Genomic DNA, 23,826 nt, shown 5'->3' on the forward strand with positions numbered 1-23,826 from the left:
TGAGGCTTTTATGAGGCTTTTATTTGACTTCATTTGAAAAATTTCTTTGCACATGTCACAGCGAGTAGTTGATGGAAAATTATTGATATCTCAAAACCATTTGGCGGTACCTGACAGGCCTTGGCCTCAACATACATTCTGTATGTTGCAATGCTGTATAAGTTCAGCATGCACAAGCTGTTAGTGGGCCGGCATGCAGCGACTGTTTACTGGGCCTGTAGTTGCTGGAGGATTGCCTTGCAGAACTGTGGTAGATCTCCTGGAACTCGGGATGTGATCTGGAGAACAGATTTCAAACAATTATCTTTAACTAAGATACAATGATAACAAGAGTTCGGAGACCTGATATCTCCATGAAATATTTTGATTATGCAAATGATTATGATAATGACCTCCACATTTGCACTATTTATACTTAGTAAAGTACACCTTTAACTACTAGTAATACACAGGTCTCAATGTGAAGAGCCCAATTATTTACCACTTACAATAATCATGTCACTTTGGCATTGATTATGATTATAAGAAATTTATTTGCATAATTGATATCTGTTAGTGTTGATGTTGTAACTGCCATAAACCACATTTGCTACATGCAGTTGAGTCCTGTTATAATAATATAAATGGAAAGCACTGCAAATATAGATTTTCCTCATTAATTTTGCAAAATAAGTCCAAATTATAATATTTTGCACTTCATTATATACATCTCTGTCTAAGCTACCTGCATACTAAATGTCATGGTAATCTGTCATTCCTTTGTACAGTTACTCTCCTGTATTTTCACAATAGTGCCCCTGCAGTTCCAGAGCAAGCTGCTAGGGGGCCCAAACCTACACCACTTTTTCATTACATCACACACTATCAGCCACCCTAAAATCAAGACCATGGCACGTCCAGGTCAAAAGATACAAAAAACGCAATTTCTACTGCAGTACCAAGGTCACATACCAGGGGGCCTAAAATCAACATTGACATTTGGCTTCCCAACATCCACCCACATGCCAAATATCATTGTAATCCATCAAGAGGTTCTTCAGTTATGCTGACTACAGTTGTCCGGAAGCACACACACACACACACACACACACACACACACACACATACAGACACACCCCAAAACTATATCTCCATTTTTCATGGAGATAGTACTAAATTAATAATTGTGTACTTTCACGAAGACAGAACTACCCAGATATAACTAAGAGCTACTCACCAAATTACCATCCACAACCACAGCACTGTCCTCATACAATCCTCTGGAATAATATGTCACATGTTAAAACAGCTTGATATCAGTTTAAAGCTCTTCACGTACACTAACAGGTAAACATGTATGAGGGAAGCATTCAAATTTCACTTATGAGTGGATTGTTAGATGTGAATTCTCGTTTTGATAATGTTGGCAAGCTAGACTCATGACTGATAATTCAACTACACAGGCAAAATGACTCCTGACCCAGCATTGATGACATCATCCTTGATTGCGTGAAAACAGTTGAGTTTCTTGTCTTTGATGATCCGTGCAGAACAAAACATCCAGGCTCCATGGCAGATCGCTGCAACAGGTTTACCTGTAGAAACAGACTTGACTCACTTACAAAATCCAAACTTCTTAACATTGTTAAACAAACATTCAGGGACGGTCTAAATCAACACGTTGCCATTTCAAACCGTCTGCCTTAGCTTGGCATGCAAACCCTTTGATGACATAAGGAGGTACATTTTGCATGTGTATTGTTTTCAATGCGGCAGTGTGAGATAGTGGCTTATCGAGTTATATACCAGCATGAGTATTATCCAACTAGAAACAAAATTAGTAGTTGTGATCGAATAGGACCCATCCCTTTTGCCTTTGTCGGATGGAAGCTGTCACCAAATTTTTTTTTTGTCAAATGGCGAAAAATAGGAGCAGCGATTTCAAGAAGCAACAAAGAAAATTGGTGTGGCCTAAGGTTAATTTTTGTTATAAAATGTGTAACGTTATACATGTATGTTGTATACTCGTCTGAGAGCTTTTGGTTGTGCAATAAAATAAAAACTACTTTAGGTTGTGCATTTAATTTTTTCTGGTGCATTTGATTTGTTTTTAATCTGCACCAGTGCAAGTTGACCCCCAAAAAAGTATTTTGAGCCCTGAAGACACAACAATACTCATGTGGTCATTCAAACTTTCATTCATTCATTCATACATTTTTGCAGTTTCAAACAGGAGTGAGAACTGAACTTAATGCAGTTTAAGGACTACAGAAGTTACACTCCCACTGCTAATTTTTCAAACCTGCACCAATCAACATGTGGTTGTGACAGTTAAAGTTCCCTACAGTGTAACTAATATAATAATAGTCTTTTGGTAGGAAGTGTGGATGTATCTGCAGTCAGTCCTGTTGTTTCACCACCTACCTGCATTAAACATGTCTCTCACAAGGTTCACAAACCGTGGGTCCCTCCTCCAATAGTCTGGAGCCCAGCCACCAGGGATGACTAAGGCAGCAAGGTCCTATGTCATAAATAACATGAACACAGTATAGAGAGACTGGGAACCAACTGCAGCACACACTGTAGGACAACCAGGCCTGAGAAGCAAGTTCTTAAAATTAAATACTCAATAGTCTTGTTGTGGCCATAGGGAAAATAGCAGTATGCATGGTCTGGATCTTCGCCAGCAGCACTAAATTAAACAACATCAGGACACAGCAATTTAATTAGTAGGTCCTTTGAATTCTTAAGAAAACATATTGAGAACAAAAGAATCTATTAATATTACAGAAATATTTAACAGGATTTATCTTAACAATCAAGTAACAAGTAAGTATCTTAACATACAGATTTACTTTTGATTCATAAAACATGAACTTTCTTGAAATAAAATACATTTTAAAATAACATTTTGTTGTATAATAAGGGGAGGGGCCCTAACATAACAAGTTTTTCACCCGCTTGAACTCACGGCGCTCCATCGCTAGTTGCCATGCAGAGAGTGGTCAGGTTTTGATGAATAAATATTAAACACAAACATAGAGAAGAAATGCATTCATACTGTTCATGAGCCTATCTTGCTCCCCATTACAAGCGGCAAATGCTGTGAGTCGTTTTTGTGAATGTACCTTTTGATTTTGAGTGCCCTAACTTAGGACCCTTTGTACTTATGCTGTCTTCAAAAGTTGGTAATGAATCTATTATTGTAAATAAATAGAAATAAGAATTGAATCTTCTTATGACATAAATTGACCCCTCTTTTCCTGAAGGAAATTTAGAGACCAAAGCCCCATGAATAGCCTTGGGGCCCAGAAAGGGTAGAATGCTGAGGTAGACCATCCCACTAGCCCAGCGCACCTTTTCCGGCAACCCTGTTAAAAGTGAAAGTGAGCTTGATTCTGATCATGAGTTTCAGCTCAGTGAAGACCTACCTAATAATAATATGTCACTCCTCACAGCAGAGAAGACAGACCCTATGTAGATCTTTTCGACAATTAATACCATTGAGCAGGAGACCAAGGATTGGCATCCCGTCGGAAGGACAGCAACCCTTGCCAGTAGTGCGCATGTGGGGTGAGTGACAACAGCCAGGATTCAAACCCTGACCAATCAATACATTGCATTTAAGAAGTAATCAAGTCATGGCCACTGACACTGTAAAGGAATATAATAATACAGCAAAGCTCACCCACCGCAACAGCGACAGCATCGATACTGGCGGTTGACTTGCAGGGGTAGCCATGTTTGGACGTGTAGCTCTTGTCCTTCTCAGGTCCTATAGCCACCGTCATGAACCCCTCCTCACGGAACCTCAACAGGGGGTACCACACCTGCAGGGGGAGGAGTCTGTTACAGGGGGTAATATAGATAGATTCACCTCCACACCATAAACGATGAGTGGAACAGATACAAATTTGAAGCTGGAGAAAGCCCTGTAACCCATGATCAGTGCAAGACTGACAATATGAGCATGTTAGAATTTCTTGGACAACACTACGTGTATGTATACCCCCGCACTCATCGTTTATGGGGTGGAGGTGAATGTATCTATCACAAGCCATGTCATTATTATGTTGGCGATCTGTTCTTTGGTATGGTAATGAGACTAGATACTTAATTTCATACAAATGGTCCCGTAGCATGAACGCACAAATGCCACAAATGTGCCACAAGTACGTCCAAAACTGCCGGACAAGCATGGTTACACCGGAAACTGAAATGGTGACATTTGCACTAGGCACGGCACCGCATGTGACCAGAAAGTATGCGGCAAATCTTCCTTGTTTTTCCAGTCAATTCAATGCAAAGTTATCACAACAATTGCGTAATTGCAACTCTTACATAAAGAACAGTCAACAATCGTAACGCAAACTTTCTTGTTTTACACATGAGCTGCTAAACCAGGGCCCCTCTGTAAAGCAGTGTTAATCACTGAGCAGGGCTTCCCTGGGTAAACATGGCAGAATAAACAAATAAATAAAGGCATAAATCTATACAAAACACACAAGAAACATAGGTGTTCGTTAGTTTGTGTCGCGATTAAACTTGTCTTAAATAACCAAAATAACCCCGGCTTCGAACGCCCTCCCCCCTTTTACGTCACGGCCATCCCATTGACCACGATTCGAATGTGATGCTACAGTGTTGACATTTCACGGTCTCCCTGTTTAAATCAAGTACTAGCTAGTGAGGCTCCAAAACGGCAAACTTGCATTTGATAAGTTACCGTCGGCAGGCTTGCACATATGGTTCCACAAACAAACGCATTGATGTTGCAAACATGTAACCTAACCCCGCATGTTGATTAAAATGAAGTTGCATCGAACGTAGCCATTGTTTATAGCCAAATTTTCCTGGTGGGCAAAAATCAGTTAACTGTACACAATTCCGTGTTTCATTCAGACGACAGCTATATGCATGAACTTGGGTCCTCGGCATTTTTATTCAGCACAGTGGATAGAAACAAACATGTCTCTCTTCTGCATAATAAGACAAAGTAAAATTCTTTTGAAGTTATGGTGCTGTTGAAGTTATGAGACCCCCGTTAGATCAGTTTATTTATACTTTATAATACTTGTAGATTTCTGGTCAACATGCTATATGCTATACCATACACTGGGTGTAGTTTGGATGCATTCTGCTAGAGGGCGCAGCTGCATATGTGTCTAACAGTTTGGGGGGATTTAAATGGGGGGGATCTGAGTAGCCTGACATGGTAGACAGGCCAGCTGGACAGGCCAGCCTTTTCCATAAACCCTAGGCCTGTCAATGGAAAGTTTAATTAATAAACATCCTTCATACTTGTGGTGACATATTTTCACATTGCGTATTCTAAGATGAATATTTTAAGAGCTTCGAATGCCATGTTCTCACTTCTCGGCAAGTTCGCTCGTCAACCTGCATGGAAGGTAGCCGTGGCGACTGTTTTACTTCTGTGCTGTCTTGTATCATAGCCCGAACGTTACAAGACAGCAAGTAAAAGCAAGTCCTTGGTTTAATAGCCTGGAAACCATACCATCGGGGGCTCCTCGATATCTCTACGGCGCTGGGAGTGACCCCGCCAGCCCAGACAGCTTAGTAGTGCGCTCGGGTGTGTTTTGCGGCCTTGGACTAGATTACGTCGAAACTACGGTGGCTGCGAAACCGGTAAAACACACCTAAGCCGACCCGTAGAGACTGGTGACCAGGCTAGTCCTTGGTAAAAGTAAGCCCTGCAACAGTCGCCACGGCTACAGGTGCTGCAGAATTACCTCCAAATCTTCATAGTTGAACTCCACCAGCACTCCCACAGTTTTCCCTCCCATGGCCATGACACCGCTGCAGGCAGACAGGCTGGACCTGCACCGTCACGGGTCAATTGGTGTTGCACAAAGTTGCGTATTCTAACGAACAGCCTAACGTTAACGTTATAACTATACAGGAAGACGCCTGCTGGAGTCCTCTAGTTGTTAAAAATATTTGCAGTGGCCCGAGTTTAAATCGTTTAAAAATTCGACTCCACAGCAACATTTTTAGTGAAATGTTAATTAAATAATGTTGTGTTTTGTCGCCCTCAATTTCGTTCCCGGGAATCGTTAAAAAGCAACATGGCGGAGCGAGGTCCGACTCTATTGTTCTCCGTGTTTTTCTGCCTTTTGTGCTACGTGTTTCACACAGTTGCGTCGACAAAAGATGAATATAGCGAGGAACTTCTTATCATACCATTTAGAAGTGGCCAGGTGTACTCCCACTTTGAGTTCACGACTTTGTGGGACGTAGATTTCGCGCAAGGTGGGGGAGGGCGTTACAAGCTGCAGCATTTCCGTCTGTTCCCGCGGGCCTTGGGACAGGTGATGACAGAGTACCGCGTACAGGAGATGCACCTGACACTCACACAGGTACGGCTAGGGCAGGTGATGCACCTGACACACAGGTACCATGGCTTAGGTGGGGTTGGACAGGTGATGCACCTGATACACAGGTATGGCTAGGTGGGGCTGGGGCAGGTGACACACAGGTACGGCTGGGTGGGGCTGGGGCAGGTGATGCACCTGACACACAGGTACGGCTGGGTGGGGCTGGGGCAGGTGATGCGCAGGTATGGCTAGGTGGGGTTGGGGCAGGCGATGCACCTGACACACAGGTACGGCTGGGTGGGGCTGGGGCAGGTGATGCACCTGACACAGGTACGGCTAGGTGGGGCTGGGGTAGGTGATGCGCAGGTATGGCTAGGTGGGGTTGGGGCAGGTGATGCACCTGACACACAGGTATGGCTGGTGCAGGTGATGCACCTGACACAGGTACGGCTATGTGGGGCTGGGGCAGGTGAGACACAGGTATGGATAGGTGGGGCTGGGGCAGGTGATTCACCTGACACACAGGTATGGCTACATGTAGGTGGGGCTGGGGCAGGTGATGCACCTGACACAAGTGTGACTAGGTGGGGCTGGGGCAGGTGTCACACAGGTATGGCTTGGTGGGACTGGGGCAGGTGATGCACCTGACACACAGGTATGGCTAGGTGGGGCTGGGGCAGGTGACACACTGGTGATGGCAGTCCTGTGTACTGGTGATGCACCTGATTCACAGGTACGGCACCTGACATTCAAACAGGTATGGCTAGGTGGGGCTGTGGCAGGGCTCGAAATAGTGGGTGCATGTGCACCCGCGTGCACCCATTAACGACACTAATTATATAGTTATAATAATAATAATATTAGTAATGGTTTATTCGTCACAATAGAGCACTGTACGGTACAGAGTAGCAGGGTTCAATAGTAGCCCTGAATTGTTCTCCCATTTTAACAGTTTTACTGTGCATGACCTTCACCATCCCAGGGTATGTGGCAGCAGGACAAGTGGGGTTATCCAGTGACATCGGCCGCACCCGGGGCGGAGTTGTGGGCATGGTTCCAGCAGGAGGTAGATGATGTTGACCAGGCATGGTTTGGCCTGACCAACGCTCTGTCTGGGCTCTTCTGTGCCTCACTCAACTTCATTGACTCCACGTCGACGGCAACCCCACATCTGTCCTTCCGACCACAGGGGCTGGCAGAGGGACTCTTCTCAACCAAACCTTCACACCTGCGGTAGGTATTCTCAACCCCTAATGATCAAAATGTTGGATTATCTTTCAAATTGTAATTTCTCCTGCAGTACAAAGGGCTCGAAATACTTGGTGCATGTGCACCTTCGTGCATTGGTGCTGTGCATCTTATTCTTTATCTTTTTTGCACTCTCTGGGTGCACCAGTGCACCTAGATATTTTTGTAGGCTATCAAGGAAAGGAACTATTGCACACTTACAGAATATTCTTGAAATAAGTGTCAGAAAAACAACATAACCTTGGTTGTACCTTGATACATTACTTATTTAAGGTTTTTAAGTTAGCTATGGAATTTCAGACTGAAGTTCTTATCCCTAGTTTAAAGGAAAGCTACACAAAAAATTGAAAATCCTTCTATGCTAAGTCCGTCATAGTTCTGGGATTTTCCACAGTTTGCAACTTATGCCGTGATGACGCCTTCTCACCTGATAATTGAATTATATGACGTCAGTGTTTAGAATTTTTCACCTAATGATTGTATTATATGACGTCAGTGTTCTAAAATTCAATCATCTGATAGGTGAAAAATTTGAAACACCGACGTCATATAATTCAATTATCAGGCGAGAAGGCGTCAGCACGGCATAAGTTACAAACTGTTGAAAATCCCAGAACTATAACGGACTTATGTGAAACAACTTGAAGTAAGAATTTGACTTTGGAATATATTAAGCATAGCATAGAAGGATTTTCAATTTTTTGTGTAGCTTTCCTTTAAGAGAGGCAGTAGGGTTTGTAATATATTTTGCTGACATTCTACTTAATTTGATGTGCACCCAAAATTCTTTTTGTGCACCTAAATTTTTATGTTACTATTGTTACTGTTAGTAAACTTAGTTGCTCCAGTGCACCTATTAAAAAAAAAATGAAAAATGAATTTCGAGCCCTGATACATCTTTCCATTCTACATTGTTATAACGTTGGTTCACATAAAATCGCGGAGTGTTATAATTATAAAGTCGCCATTTTTAATAACGGCATATTTAGAGATATGTGCTAGATGCAACGTCAGTTACATGTATAACGCCAGCAATGCAAACCTGATAGACTAACGTATTCAGAACACTGTCTGAAAAGCTTCGATAACCATGCATTTGAAGATGGCGACGTCAAAAACTCTCCGTCCCTTATTGACACAGTCCGAGGGCTTCGTGGGAGAATCACACTGCATGGTTGTTCGCTGGTTTATAAGACAAATGTCACATCCACTTCCTGCTAAACACAGTTATTTACACGAAAACTTATTAGAATCTCTTTTGCTAACCTGCAACTGGACTTTAAGTGTGATCAATCATCAAAAACACCACTTTGTTGCTGCAACCTATGGCTACGCCACTACGGCCTTTTCCCGCCACCATATTTATTACCCATAATACTGCTATTCAGCAGACGATAAAGGTTTGTGAGGAACACTTTTTTGTCTAAATGTTGTGTGTGATAGTGGACTGAGGGCGATATTTTCCTCAAAGTTTGCTCCTAGCACAAGCAGAAACACATTGACATAGTGGTATTACCATTTCTACGGCATCCAGCTAACGTCCCGATGAATAAATGTACACGTTGCCATGACAGTGGGGATCGAATTTGAGTGACGTCCTACCGACTCAACAAACGGGTTGTTACCGAAGGCCTGATGTGTGCGCTATGGCCGTTTTGTCTTGTGTTTTTTTTTGCTTCGAGACGTTTATATGACCTTAGAACTCTCTTCAAGCCAAGGTGGGAACAATAGCTGCTATTTAAAAGCTAATTAGCGGCAAGATATTAATGACGAATATTCTCTCCCGAAAAAATGTTAGCACCTGTCCGAGAGCAACGTCATTCTGCGTGCGGCAGACAGTAGTTTCAAATTACAATATTATGGTATCAGCATGACTAGAGACAAAATATAACATATCTAGCATTAATGCAAAGGTAATCCATGATATTGACAGAATAACAGAAAAAAGGATGGTTTATTGCTCTGCCAGATTGGTTTCAAGTTTTCATGAACTAGCGCTACATTGTGATTGTGTAAAGACAATTAGTTTTTCTTGAGTCTCTGTGTACTGTAAGGGTGCATTTAGGTGTTACATGTATTTTAATCGAGGAGGCATGTTCGTTCAATTACCACACACTTTGTCTTGCATGGTAGACCATGCATGGCGCTGTTAGATTCTGGGAAAAAGTTGGGAGTGGTCAGGAGGTCATGATTGGAAATGTGAGACAGGCTTTCATTAACTCTCTGCATGCTACTGTTTAGTGTTGATTTTCTCTATTACCCATAATTGTCACCTGTAAGTGCTTAATGACAATGTTGACTGTGTAAAATCAATGCAAATTCCTGCCTGTGTGTAGATATGCAACCCTCCCCCGAGAGAATGTGTGTACTGAGAACTTGACTCCATGGAAGAAACTCCTGCCCTGCAGTACTAGGACTGGGCTGGCAGCACTTTTTCATGCAGGTCAGGTTTGATTTGATTTATTTGACTGTAAAAAAGTACAGCCAGGACTACCCAACTAGCCAAAGGCTATTACAAAGGGTCAGCCCTTGGAATAGTATTCAAAGCTCAATACAAACTTTCACAAAGCACGTCAAACACACACATGAAGGCGTACACAAAACGCAAAGCTAAAATACATTACGTAGAAGAAACAAAATTAACAAAAACCAGCACAAAACTGAAGCGCATATGGAAAAAATGCATGAGACTAAAGCTATATATAAAATCTGAATGGAGTTTAAACTGTAAATACCAACACAATATATTGGACTTACCCAAATTTTCGACTGATCAGCTTCCGAGTCTTTGTCAAGGAATGAATAATCCACTGCTTCTGTGACGTCACGTTACGCAGATAAGACACGTGACTCGGTGAGCAGTGGATCATATGTTGCAGAAAGTCTATGGCGCCCCCCGTCTCTGTTGAGGGATGGTTGTAAAGCCCGGATGTAGATGGACTCCTTATTACCTCTTGCAAAAAACCTCTTAACTTTGTCCAGTGAAACCGAGTGTCCAGGAGACTCTATGTGTATGTGTTGAGACACTTCAGAAGTTGTGGACCTCGGACGTTTGTGTCCGTTGAAGCGAGTCTTGAGTGAACGTTCAGTCTCTCCAATGTATGATTCTTTGCAATGACACCTGATGTTCTGACCTTGGCATGGAATGTAGTACACAACTCCACTCTTGTCCTCCCTGGGTGTTTTGTCTTTGGGCGCTACTAAGGTATTGCGAAGTGTTCTAGTTGGCTTGAAGCAAGTCTTAATCCCATGTGATGTGAAGATGCGAAGGGGCGCCATAGACTTTCTGCAACATATGATCCACTGCTCACTGTGGATTGTTCATTCCTTGACAAAGACTGAAGCTGATCAGTCGAAAATTTAAGTCCAATTTATTGTGTTGGCGTTTACAGTTTAAACTCCATTCAGAATGACTTCTACCAACACAGATGAACTTGAAGTGTATAATAAAAAAATAAAATCGTTAACAACGGCAAGCCCAAACTTACCGGTAGGTTCACATTACTTACTAGGTTACTTACTGTAGATTATACAATATGTCATATAATATCTGAGGTAGGTCAGTTAAGCCAATCAGAAAAAAGTGTTCATGAATGTGGTCAATTGATGTAAAAAGACTGTGTGATTGGTGGACGGAATTGATCTAATCGCCATAATTTACTATCTATAGCTCATGATTGGTTGATGAACCATCTGTGACTTTCAATGCTAATAGTATAAAGTCCAACCTATCTACATATATGGTAACCTCTCAAGGAACTTGAAAATGATTTGTAATGTTTAGGTCAGTTGGAAAATATGCATGTGTGGCAGGTTTTTGTGTTACATTCGTCTACATGATGGCCCTCACACGCCTTCCCCCCCAAAATAAGGCTGAAACCCTTGTGTAAGTTTTCACCCAGATTTTGCATCAAACCAAGCCGAAATTTGCCTTTAGAATGGCTGAAATGCTATTTTCACCTGTTCAGGCCAGTTGTATAACACACAGTACAGTTTCCTAAGTGTCTATGGAACATTTCTGCATAGGTGATCACTAGTATAAGTTGAAAATTTTATTTTTGTTTTGTTGACAGTATTGCTGAAATGCTATTTTCACCTGTTCAGGCCAGTTGTATAACACACAGTACAGTTCCCTGGGTGTCCATCTGCGCCCAGTGTGCCGAAACGACAGTTGTAGAGACGCCAGTCTGGAGCTGCGGCAGGTGCTGTCCACTGTAGCAGACCCCCCTGCCACGCTGAACGGGAAGCAGGACTGGTCCATGAAGCGATATTTCTCACGGTCTCTGTCAGGCCCTTGCCCCATGGCTGTCACCAGCCGTGTGTATGTAGATGTGACAACCAATCAAACCAGCAGCTTTACTCTGAAACCAGAACCTACTGAGCTCAAGGTAAGAAGAGGTCCAGGGTAGAAAGCATGCCATGAAGGAGTTCATGTGCTTTGGGGTTATGAGACAGTGCAGTAGGACAGAAAACTCTGATGTTTGGAAATCTTTCGTTTATCAGGATTTTTCATACGAGATGGAGGGGCATTAAGGCCCTGTTCATGATGCTAAAATCAAAACGGTTCGAACCGTTTCGGCAGGATAAGTCAAATCATTTAGGAACATGAACGCTCCAAAACGGTTTCATTCTGTTTTTTTACCTCCTCCCGAGATAGTTGGGAACAGTTCAGAATAGAACAGTTTCTGGGAATTTGTCATCATGGACGCAAAAGCAGCATGGAACCATTCTACCTTGTCATACATCCGGGTAATTGGGGCCATAGTTCGCGGTGTCACTCTTGGTTAGCGGGTTTAAGTGAAATATTTTAGGTTTCAAGAAATTTCCAAGGTGATGAAGGAACGTAGCTTCAACAGGACAGCAGTTCAGTGCCGATCAAGGACAGTTTAAAGATAAGGTGGTGCAAGATCACAACAGACTCAGTGGGATAGATTACACAATGTGCAATGTGCAAATTGATGTAGACAGTTCTGAGAGTTGGTGCAAGTTTGCATTGTGAACGCAAAATGTAAACTGTTTCAGGATTATATAGCTTAAACGAATCAAATATAGCCTAAAACAGTAGAAAGAACACTTCTCTACTAATTTTTGCCCCGGTCAACAGTATGAACAGACAATAATGATACTCAGGAAACATTTACATTTGGTCTTCCAAAAAAACAATTGAAAGTTTTAAGAAATACAGCAAAATGGCATAATCTATATTTTTAAAGTAAACTCATACGTACATTTGGTTACTATAACATTGACAATACATGTATTTACAGTGTTATAAGGAGATAAAAACAATGTTCCTTAACCCTACAGTTGACAAATTACCAAGGTTACAACAGAAAGCTGGCCGTGTATGATCTCTGGAGCTTCCCTTTCCACAAGGAGCATGGTCTGAATGTTGACATGAAGTGGAAGAAGGAGGTGTCGTACAAAGAACTCTTCCCTCCACGCTTATATGTGCATCGGTTTGTCACTGGGTAGGTTCACTTCCTCAGCAAAATAGACTTATGCAAATCATGACGGAATGTAAAGTTGCCACTGTTTGGTTGATGTAAAACATAAGAAAGAAAAAGAAGATTGATTCTTCTTGTGGCTGCTGCCTACAAAATCTAAGTATGTGAGAGTAGGTTACTCTTTAAGTTTGAAGTAAAAGCTCCCACGGACACATTGGGACTAACCTCGAGCCTCCCTTCCCTTCATATCACCCAATTAGTCAAGAAGACAACTTGACAAATTTACTTGTCTTTTTTGTTTGTTCCCTGTCAAAAGAGCTGTCCCACACCATGATCCATCTTATTCTTAGCCATCTCGTTTTGTCCTGTATCCAAAAGTCTGCCTTTAAATTAGTTCATATGCTGGCAGCTCCATTGATGGGAAAAGAATTGATCAGCACAGACTGCAGATGAGGAATGTTGTGAGGAACAGAGAGGGACTGGTGACAAGTTTGGTTATGTCTAACTTGTGTCCTGTTTATGTCAGGTATGGTCAGGAACATGGCGGCATCATGAGCCTTCTGTATAACCGACATCCATACCTGGAGCAACAGATTATCTACATGGAGCTGCTACCATGGTTCACCCGCATGTACCTCCACACACTGAAGGTAAATATGTACAGCCTTCACACACTAACGGTACCATGGTTCATCCGCATGTACCTCCACCCTTTGAAGGTAAATATGTACAACCTTCACACACTAACGGTACCATGGTTCATCCGCATGTACCTCCACCCTTTGAAGGTAAATATGTACAACCTTCACACACTAACGGTACCATGGTTCACCCGCATGTACCTCCACACACTGAAGGTAAATATGTACAACCTTCACACACTAACAGTACCATGGTTCACCCGCATGTACCTCCACCCGCTGAAGGTAAATATGTGCAACCTTCACACACTAATGGTACCATGGTTCACCTGCATGTAACTCCACACTCTGAAGATAAATATGTAAAACCTTCACACACTAATGGTACCATGGTTCACCCGCATGTACCTCCACACACTGAAGGTAAATATGTACAACCTTCACACACTAACGGTACCATGGTTCACCCACATGTACCTCTGCACACTGAAGGTACATAATTATGTGCAACCTTCACACATTGATGGTACCATGGTTTCCCCGCATATACCTCCACACATCCGAGGTAAATATGTACAACCTTCACACACTAATGGTACCATGTTACACCCACATGTACCTCCACAAACTGAAGTTAAGGGTGCACACCTAGTTTATTTTGGGTCTCCATTCGAGGCTGTGCAATGTCTATAGTATAATCAAATAGTGACCATTCCTTCCAGGAAATCATTTTGAAGTAAAAAAAGCTATATAGGAAGGAATGATATCCCTTTAGCTACAACTGATTTTTTTCAACCTCTTTTTTTTTATTAGATTGTAGGGGGGAAATATTTTCAGTCCAAAATAATGCTCAAAAAGAGATTAAACATACTGAATTACCTACAACTTAGACAGGAAAATGTCTGATTTTCAGGAAGTGGTACAATTATAACGTACCGAGAGTCAAACCTGCCGAGGCAACCATCTCTTCAACCCACCACTTCAACCCACCACCCATGGCAATCGCTTTTTCTCGGTCCGGAAACTTTTCCCCATAGGCGTTAGTGACCTGCCCAACGTGACCGTCACAAATTGGTTCCGCCCAGACCGAAATACATGACAACCGCCTCATTTTCAAGCGTGTGGTCACATTGGATTTTGCTGCTCTATTATGACGCAAAAGACCTTGATGGACAAAAATCTATCGAATTCAAGTGTTTTAAAAAACATTCACACTGTACATGTAAACGTTGAAAATAAAAACATTTTAAGGTTTGTGAATTATACTAAACAGAATAAAATCTTTATCAATGTTGTGCTCATCTTCATCTTACACAGTGTTCTTTAAACATTGCTGCAAGCCTCTGGTTCGGTTTGAACTTCATTTTGAAGTTAACATTTTCAAAACAATTACATGTACATGTACATGGTGCATGGCATTAAAAAGTCAGTTTTCAAAGAAAATGCTATAACCTCCATTTCTTGTATTTCTATAAAAAATTGGGTCTAACTGAATAAGAGAATTAAGATTCTTATTTTCTTATTATTCCCATGAATCTCACAAACATTTTATATAATTATTGGGCACTGCTTGCTTGTGATTGCTGACGCTGTACATTCTGCTGCATTCTTACCTTTCAATGTGGTTGTGAGCTCAGGAGCAATATCAAAAAGTTACATGTACCTTTTCATCATTCAGTTGTCAGACAGAAAACTTTATGCCCCTTTCCAGTGGTCGGCACTCAATAGAAGGCTGGGGTCTACAGGTTTTTACTAGGGTTGTCCCTTAGGCCTTACTTAGATTTTATGCATGTGTGCGTGTACTATTTGACTTAGTGCTGGGAGCCTTAGGCAGACATTATAATTTTGTAGTCCAAAATTATGCTGATAATTTGTACACAATGTAACGGTACACAAACATCACAACGTTAATGGAAAATATCATTTTTGTAGGATCTTTCTGTCAATGGGAACTGAACCTGATAATGGTAACGTGTGCTTTCTAAAATCACCATCATTTTCAATCCATCTACGTAATACTGTTACTAACAGTATTAATTGTAGTTGACATTAAAAAACTTCGACTTGAAAACATGTTGTCAATCCTCCGCTTTTCCTGGATGTAAATCCTAACAGTCAGGTTTGCCCACAGAATGGATCAAAGTGAGGGGTGCATCACATTTCAAGTGGAATCATACCTGGAAGTAAAGTTTGAGCCAAAAATCAATTTTCACCAGAAGCACATCATGACTTCTTACACATTTAAGCCATGTTATCAACTACCGTATGTAATTTAGTTAGTTTAGTTAAAATCCTCCCACACCATTATTGATGTATAGGGCGGTGCCCATCTCCGTTTCATAGCCCTGGGCCACACTTGTGGTGCAATCACTGTAGCAGGGGGCTAGTCCACTGGCAGTGAAGTGTGTTTAACTTCCATACTGTTTCAGAAGTATGTACCAATTTTATAAAGTCTTTGGTATGACTCAATGCGCCTCTTGTCCAGAAGTGCCCTAACCCGGGGCTTGAACCCGGGCCTTCTGGTCCAAGTAATTTGAACCAGATGTGGTGAGAGGCAGAAAGCGCAGACCACTACACCACAGGGACACCCCACCGTATGTAATATGTGAACTCAAACCTTGACCCTTAAAACCCTTTCATTACTTTTTTACCGTGCACTACTATGGACTGGGGTGTGCACCCATACAACCTTCACACACGAATGGTACCGTGGTTTACCTGCATGTAGATTTTCTATGGAGAGCATTAAAACATGAATTCACTTACTGTGAGCTCTAGTTTCTAGATGAACGTGTACATACTTTATGAATTACCCGTGTGATAACTTAGTACAATGAGCAAACTTGTACATGAACTAGGTTGTTTGGAGTTTCTTTTTACACAACCAGGTAAACTCACCTGCTGATGTTTCGGTGTCTGTCAGACACCTTCTTCAGAGCTTCTGACTGAAGTACTGCTTCTCGCCACTATAAGTAGCCGATGTGGGTGGCGCTTTTGCGGCAAGAACACAATCCCAAACGTGGCTAAGTTTGTATCCCCCCTCGTCCTGGTCCCTCGTCCCAGTCAGAAGCTCTGAAGAAGGTGTCTGACAGACACGGAAACGTCAGCTGGTGAGTTTACCTGGTTGTGTAAAAAGAAACTCCAAATATCTGATGTCCTACCAACCTGATGAAGCTATTTTCGGGCTGAACATGAACTGTTTAGGTGGAGACAACAGAAGGGAACCTGGTGCAGCCACTGCTGACCCGTTACACGCCTGGTCGTGACCGCCAAAACCCGTATCTTCTAGAGATTGTCCTGACCCTCCCACCTGACTCAACAACACGCATCAGCTTCAGCTTTGAACGAGCCTTCCTGAAATGGACAGAGTACCCACCTGACGCCAATCATGGCTTTTATATAAGCTCTGCAGTACTCACTACAATACTGAGGTACAACCCTAGTTTTGAGTGGATATTAATGTGCTGCATGTATCTTGCAAGGAAAATTTTGCTTGTGCCTGCTACAGCGGTATACATTTGTTTACTGTTAGTAGTGAAGTATGCAGTCAGTTACCAAAATGTCATGATTAATCAAATGACATACATACATGTGTGGTATATTTGTATCCCAGTATGCTCCAATTCTTATCATTAGCAATCTATATGTGCAAGCATCTAACCTGGTGAAAATTCCTATTCTCTACAGACAAGCAGACAACTTCACAGTGCCGCCCCACATGGGCAGTGGGCTGCAGTCTGGGTTGTTCCACTCCTCTACAGAGTTCCCCCTGCGTCTGCACACAGAGACACTGCTGATCAGCCTGCCTACCCCTGACTTTAGCATGCCCTATAACGTCATCTGTCTCACCTGTACTGTCATCGCCATTGCCTTTGGTTCCCTGCACAACCTCACAACACGCAGGTACTGTAATTCTTGATTTGTTAAGTGTAACTTAATTTTAGCTGATTTAGCTGCCCTTGGGAATGACGCAAATTTCCTCACTTAACTCAGTTGAAAATGAGTACCTAGCTTTGAATAGGGACGTCCCTTTGATAGGACGTTAAATTGAGTTGTCGATGAAGATTAGACATGCAGGTAATAAGATACGCCAAAAAAGCAGTTACTCAAACAACTGGATATGATTTTGGAAACGGTCAGATGTTTCAAGTTAAATAGAGTTCCTGTTTGTTTTACGTCGTTTTTGGACAGGCGAAGACGATGTGGCACTGCACTCAAGTTTTTCATAACTTATTTCAACAGTGCCACATACAGAGAACAGTATACCCATTTCTACACCTGGGTGGAGTGAGGAAAGTTGTGCAAAGTGCCTTTCCCAAGGGCACAACATCGGTGGTGTCAGGGGATTCGAACCCGGGACCGCCGGGTTCTGGGCCGAACACCCTGCTGTTACACCACACGACCCCCCACGAGTTCCTGTTTGAGGAGAGCCACACATCGAGCCGTAAAAGAACCCACCACACTTATCGAAAAGAGTAGGGGTCCTTCCCAGTGTGAGTGGATCAAATAGATCTGTCCGGATATGCAGCTTGTACTCTTCAGTACAAACCTGATGTGTTATGCCAACCTTGTAAACTAACTTGTAATCCACAGATGGCCTGGCTCACGACTGACTTGAAGGCTGTTCTGGGTCAATTGTTAGTACAGTGCAATACTTTAAAATTAATGCATTTAACTTTGTGTGGTTTTCATTTCGCGTTAAGGGGGAAATGTGTTCGCGGTGGTTTTAAGAGTCATTGCACGAGAAAACCAGGCAAAACCAGGCAGAGTTGGGAAGATGGGGGTCGGCCAAATCGGCTCATACTTTGTATGTGGGATAGGTATGTGGAACTATGAACAGCCATATAATTAAAACCCTCCAGCTATTTTTCGTTATGGCGTTCCGGGACCCCCCTCCGAGACCCTCAAAAATCCAACAATTTATGGCTGAAAATTACTGAAATTGCAATGGCTACCCTGACAATTCTGATTAAGATACGATTATAAATTTTATATTTCCATATAGCATGGGTTCCCTAGTTTTACCTACTAAAATTTGAAGGTGAAGCATTGAAGTTAAGAGGGTATACTAAGGGGTTACCAAAACCAATGAAAGCAGAATTTTCATCTCTTTGAATTTTAGTCATCTTTAAGGGGCATTATCTGCCTTGGGCAGTGGCTTTGGAGAATGGTCTTACTGTTGCTGGACAGAAGAACATCTACTGATTCAAAAACAAGCGTCGTTTAATTGGGATACTCATAACGCGAGCCGTGAATGGGGGCTGTTTATGGGGATTTTTCGGGTTTGGGGCTATAACAAATCAGGTTGTGACGTCTCACTACGGGGTAGGTTATGGCAATTTTTTCTGCCGCTGGGTGAAAACCATGCATAATTGTCATAAAATGCTAGCACAAATCAGAAATGTTGATTTGGGCTCTACATGGGGGATATAAGGATACTTAAAAAGTAAATTAAGCTTGTTTTACACATTTTACAGTTGCTCTCTAAGAATGAGTTAGTTCCACACTAAATAATCATATGCATAGTCATTCATTAAAAGGAACATAATAAAAAAAGACTATGTATGGCGGTTATCAGAACTCCACATTATCATTGGTACACACCCGTGCGCATGGGTGCAGAGCTACATATACTTTATATGGACAATAAAAGAAATTAGACTATAACAAATGTCAAGAACAATTTGAGATTTTAGCTAAATATATAAAATTCTGATGGTCAATCAGGATCAGAACAGGTATCATACTGAATTCAACAAACTGCAGTTTACAGATTATAAAACTTTCAAAGTGTTCTCAAAAATGTAGCCCATTACTGTAGCATGTAATGTAATTTTCTTTCCCACGGTTACACATGCCATATTAAAATTTTTATGCTACATGTATTTACAAAATGCATGCAATTCCTAAAATCATGCCATAGGACCATTGAAACAGACATACGCGTTGAACAGATGAATATCATTATGCAAAAATTGTCCAAGATCATGCACATCAACTTGTTCTTCACTCAGTCTGACTCTCAAGAAGGTGATTAAGGAGGATGTTGGTTTACAGGATGATGATCTTTATTCTGTCATGCTTCACAGGGACTTGTAAAGAAACTTGTGTCACCTCACAGAGGATGAAATGAATGGGAAAATACAAAATACAACTATTGCCATCATCTATCATTTGTGAGAAATGAACATCTGCAAACGCGCCAAATGATCGAATGCCTTGAAGCTGATAGGAGTGACGCATCGCAATTTCCACGTACTTGCCACTTGCCATTAACACGACCAGTATACGGGAAAGCCTCCTACATCTGAGCACCTGCACATGTTGGGCTGTTTCTATGGACTTTTCTATGTTATGAAGCATTTACTTTTAGCAATGCACTATTATCTGTATTACGGCAATAATACATACAAAGAATTTCAGTGACACCCTTAACTTTTTTCAATCTTTAAGATTTCACATTCCCATAACATTATACCAACCTCTAACCGCCTACAGCAAATGTATGTTTTGGTGTTTTTTTAATTAAATGCTGTTAGCTTTGATACTGTATTGGTTAAACAATATTCAAAACTATTGCAGTTGTAGCATAGTATTTAAACCACTTAGCTCCCAAGTACCTGGCTATCCCGCTAGCCAATAGCCAGGTGCCTTGTATTGCATGAATTGTGTGGATTGTATCATTTTAGATTTTTTAAATGGGTAAAAGAGATTGAAATTAGTAGTTACAGTCATTGGCTGAGTTCCTCGAGAATGCTTGATACCAAATATTGAATGTTCTTTGAAATGGAACAATTGCAACTGCAATGTACAATCTGTTGATGTCATTATGATTCATGTACTGACCCAAATTGATAAGTATATAATATATATTTAGTTTAAAACTGTTCCCTGACATTTGTTATAGTGACTGTCTTGTTTCTTGATTCTACATATAGCTGCGTGTACCAGTGATATCACATATGTGGGGTCCTGATAACCCCCATAAATAGCCTTTTCACTATTGACCACTTCAAAATTGCACATACTTTTTTAGTAAGTAATTTACTGATTAACGTCTTAAAAAGCAACTGTAAAATGTGCAAAACAAGCTTAATTTACTTTTTAAGTATCCTTATATCCCCCAGGTAGAGCCCAAATCACCATATCTGATTTGTGCTAGCATTTTATGACAATTATGCATGGTTTTCACCCAGCGGCAGAAAAAATTGCCATAACCTACCCCGTAGTGAGACGTCACAACCTGATTTGTTATAGCCCCAAACCCGAAAAATCCCCATAAACAGCCCCCATTCACGGCTCGCGTTATGAGTATCCCAATTAAACGCTTGTTTTTGAATCAGTAGATGTTCTTCTGTCCAGCAACAGTAAAACCATTCTCCAAAGCCACTGCCCAAGGCAGATAATGCCCCTTTAAGATGACTAAAATTCAAAGAGATGAAAATTCTGCTTTCATTGGTTTTGGTAACCCCCTAGTATACCCTCTTAACTTCAATGCTTCACCTTCAACTTTTAGTAGGTAAAACTAGGGAACCCATGCTATATGGAAATATAAAATTTATAATCGTATCTTAATCAGAATTGTCAGGGTAGCCATTGCAATTTCAGTAATTTTCAGCCATAAATTGTTGGATTTTTGAGGGTCTCGGAGGGGGGTACCGGAACGCCATAACGAAAAATAGCTGGAGGGTTTTAATTATATGGCTGTTCATAGTTCCCCATACCTATCACACATACAAAGTATGAGCCGATTTGGCCGACCCCCATCTTCCCACCTCGGCCTGGTTTTCTCATGCAATGACTCTTAAGTTTGCGGTAGTGCTATTGTCACATACTGCTACTGTAACAGTAGTGGACAAAATGTTTGCGGTGGTTTTATGTTCGCGATGAAATGTTTGCCGCGAAAACCGCGAATATAAAACTACAGCGAAAATTTCTGCATTAACAGTAACTGATTTTTTTGGTCAATTTCACAGATTCCAATACACAGATTTAAAGAAAGCTAACTCCGGAGGTATGCGTGCTTGGCTGGCCCAGCTCTTTGGCCGTGGGAAACAAGCTACATCTGAAGACAAGTTGCGAGAGCCTGGGAAGGAGAGTGAGGACCCTGGGGAGGAGAGCGAAACCTCTGAGGAGAATGACTACATTGGAGAGCAGAGAGAATTAGTAACTCCGAGAGTCAGAGCAGAGAGTGACAAAAAGGATAGATGATAGGTCTTACAGACATGGTTTTGCAGAGAAGACATAATGTTACATGAAGATGCTTTTTGAATGCAGACATATTGTGATATCAACTGACTTTGATAAAATTGCTTATGTTGTATTTAGAGAAAATATTACCGGTATGTCTTCTTCCTGCTTGCTCTCCAAAAGCTAGAGAGTAAGGACAGATCAGGAAAATGTATCTTTGCGTACTCTCCAAGCAGAGGTTAGTGGAGAGGATCGTGACCCTTTTGATTTTATCCTCAAAAGAAACGGGGCAGAGGATAAAAAGGTCACAATCTTTTGCTTGGAGAGTATCTTTGCTGCCTTCAGTATGTACATGTAATCTTGTGTGCAATATGAACAGTCAAAGTCAAACCCTGTATAAGTGACCACCTCTACATTGTGACCACTTTTTGGTGATCCTGTAGAACTAGTAGTATACGTGTTACGTTAAGCTGAACATATTGAATTACCCGGTGGATATACTTGTACGTATATTCTTTTGCATCCACTTGTTTGTTTGCATGTATAGTTGTAGACCTTACGAAAGTCGCTGTACTTTTGTTATGTCGATAAAGATTTTTTGTGCTTTTATCTTAATCACTGATAACAGATTAGCTTTCATTTTATTGGTATACCCTTTGCATGATGTACTCATACATGTAGCATTACAGGGTTCAAGATCTGCCATAACTTGGTACATACATACTAACAAGTTAAGTAAAAAAAATGGACAGAATTTCGAAGTCCACATATTCTTGGCGTTACAGTATGTTTACACAAGGGATCAATGTGTAGAAAACTATTGCAAGGTCCACCAGCTGCAAATGACACTCGACTCTGAACCATCAGTAAACAAAGCAGAATCTGTTCTAACACAATTTGCAACAATAGGTCCAATGACAGGACAAGAAATGTTTAAATACACATCCTTTGAAATGAAACTTTAAGGACAACTTTAGTCTACATGAATACATGACAATATGCTTGTTAAACTGTGTAGACATGAAAATACAAATTTGCTGCCAGGGTTGTCTTAGTTTGTGCCTCTGCAGTCACAGCCAAACTACAGCATGGACAGCTTTACCATGTAGAAAAAAGAGCTGTTCCAAAAACAATTCAGGGGGTACTTGTTCCAACACACTATAGTCTAGGCGATTGGTGCAAAAATTGTTCAAATTATGGTAAAAGCATGAAACTTGGCATATATGTTCTGTACAACAATACTAGGGGTGGAGCCATTAGAAACCTGCTCTTACATAGCAACTGCTGCCAGGAATTATTTTTTTGCTTGGCAAAGGGTGCTTTAGAGAGCCAGTGTCTGTATTTTTGCCTTAAGACGCCTTAATTTTGCAACAAAATGGCACAGAATTATAGTTGTAACCAAGACCTACCTCTTTAGACGTGACAATTATTCTTTGAGTGGAAATCTTTTTTAAATCTGTTTTATTGCATTTATTTGTCAAATTTCTTATAAACTACAGTGTTATGATACGTGTCATCCCCCCGACACCAGAGAATGGTATGTCCCAGAACTCAGGGAGTATAGAGCCTTGAGCTAGGGGAGATCAGGTATCAGTTACACAGGAAGTGAACTGAGAGATGGGCCCGAGCAGGGTGGCTGTCTTATCTGTTGAATAAAAGTAGTTCGAGGAGAACTTTCCGTATCCCTGATGTTTGAATGAACCTTTGATTGGTATGAATCGTTACGAATCTCACAATGGCGTTGTCGGCTTGACGTCCGGAGAAACGTGGAAAATTGGATCAAGAAGAGACCTTGTGTTTGGCTGCAAGATCGGAGAGATGTGGACTACACGTGGCATGGGGCCACTGGGGTGTGGAGGCCAGGAGAAAATTATCTCGCGTTTGGAAAAGTGTTGACTAGTCTCTGGCTTCTACCGGGGAGGCAGGAGGAGGAGGAGAAGAAGATAGTAGCTGTCTTGTGTGGATTTCTCTGGCCCCAGCAGTGGA

General features: G+C 41.5%; 2 protein-coding genes and 1 long non-coding RNA gene across 4 annotated transcripts; 2 read left to right on the forward strand and 1 right to left on the reverse strand.

Annotated features, from left to right (window-relative positions):
* LOC136427609 (putative cysteine protease YraA) lies at positions 1–6,198 on the reverse strand. 2 transcript variants are annotated; one of them, XM_066416602.1, is made up of 6 exons: positions 6,181–6,198; positions 3,672–3,809; positions 2,404–2,500; positions 1,460–1,574; positions 1,217–1,259; positions 1–278 (listed from the first exon to the last, which is right to left on the reverse strand). In XM_066416602.1, the coding sequence occupies exons 1-6, from the start codon at positions 6,181–6,183 to the stop codon at positions 207–209; spliced, it is 468 nt and encodes a 155-aa protein (XP_066272699.1). In that variant the 5' UTR covers positions 6,184–6,198; the 3' UTR covers positions 1–206. The 2 variants fall into 2 exon arrangements, with proteins under 2 accessions (XP_066272699.1, XP_066272691.1); XM_066416594.1 differs by lacking the exon at positions 6,181–6,198 and adding an exon at positions 5,730–5,867.
* On the forward strand, positions 6,042–23,513 carry LOC136427511 (GPI transamidase component PIG-T-like). The gene is made up of 9 exons (XM_066416456.1): positions 6,042–6,356; positions 7,297–7,547; positions 9,899–10,005; positions 11,667–11,950; positions 12,870–13,033; positions 13,536–13,659; positions 16,855–17,081; positions 17,338–17,553; positions 21,627–23,513. The coding sequence occupies exons 1-9, from the start codon at positions 6,066–6,068 to the stop codon at positions 21,859–21,861; spliced, it is 1,899 nt and encodes a 632-aa protein (XP_066272553.1). The 5' UTR covers positions 6,042–6,065; the 3' UTR covers positions 21,862–23,513.
* Positions 13,667–16,196, forward strand: LOC136427656 (uncharacterized). The gene is made up of 2 exons (XR_010754493.1): positions 13,667–14,073; positions 14,564–16,196. It is a non-coding gene; the product is annotated as an uncharacterized lncRNA (long non-coding RNA).
* Positions 23,514–23,826: the final 313 nt, after the last annotated feature.

This window comes from Branchiostoma lanceolatum, chromosome 1, assembly GCF_035083965.1.
Source record: "Branchiostoma lanceolatum isolate klBraLanc5 chromosome 1, klBraLanc5.hap2, whole genome shotgun sequence".
Lineage (NCBI taxonomy): Eukaryota > Metazoa > Chordata > Leptocardii > Amphioxiformes > Branchiostomatidae > Branchiostoma > Branchiostoma lanceolatum.

Coding starts and splice junctions, on each gene's coding strand:
- LOC136427609 (XM_066416594.1), bottom strand. CDS start 5,789: ATGGCCATGGGAGGGAAAACTGTGGGAGTGCTGGTGGAGTTCAACTAT. Junction 3,810..5,729: donor TCAACTATGAAGATTTGGAG/GTAATTCTGCAG, acceptor CTCCCCCTGCAG/GTGTGGTACCCCCTGTTGAG. Junction 279..1,216: donor TGGTTGTGGATGGTAATTTG/GTGAGTAGCTCT, acceptor TCTGTTCTCCAG/ATCACATCCCGAGTTCCAGG.
- LOC136427511 (XM_066416456.1), top strand. CDS start 6,066: ATGGCGGAGCGAGGTCCGACTCTATTGTTCTCCGTGTTTTTCTGCCTT. Junction 10,006..11,666: donor GGCAGCACTTTTTCATGCAG/GTCAGGTTTGAT, acceptor TCACCTGTTCAG/GCCAGTTGTATAACACACAG. Junction 13,660..16,854: donor TGTACCTCCACACACTGAAG/GTAAATATGTAC, acceptor TGAACTGTTTAG/GTGGAGACAACAGAAGGGAA.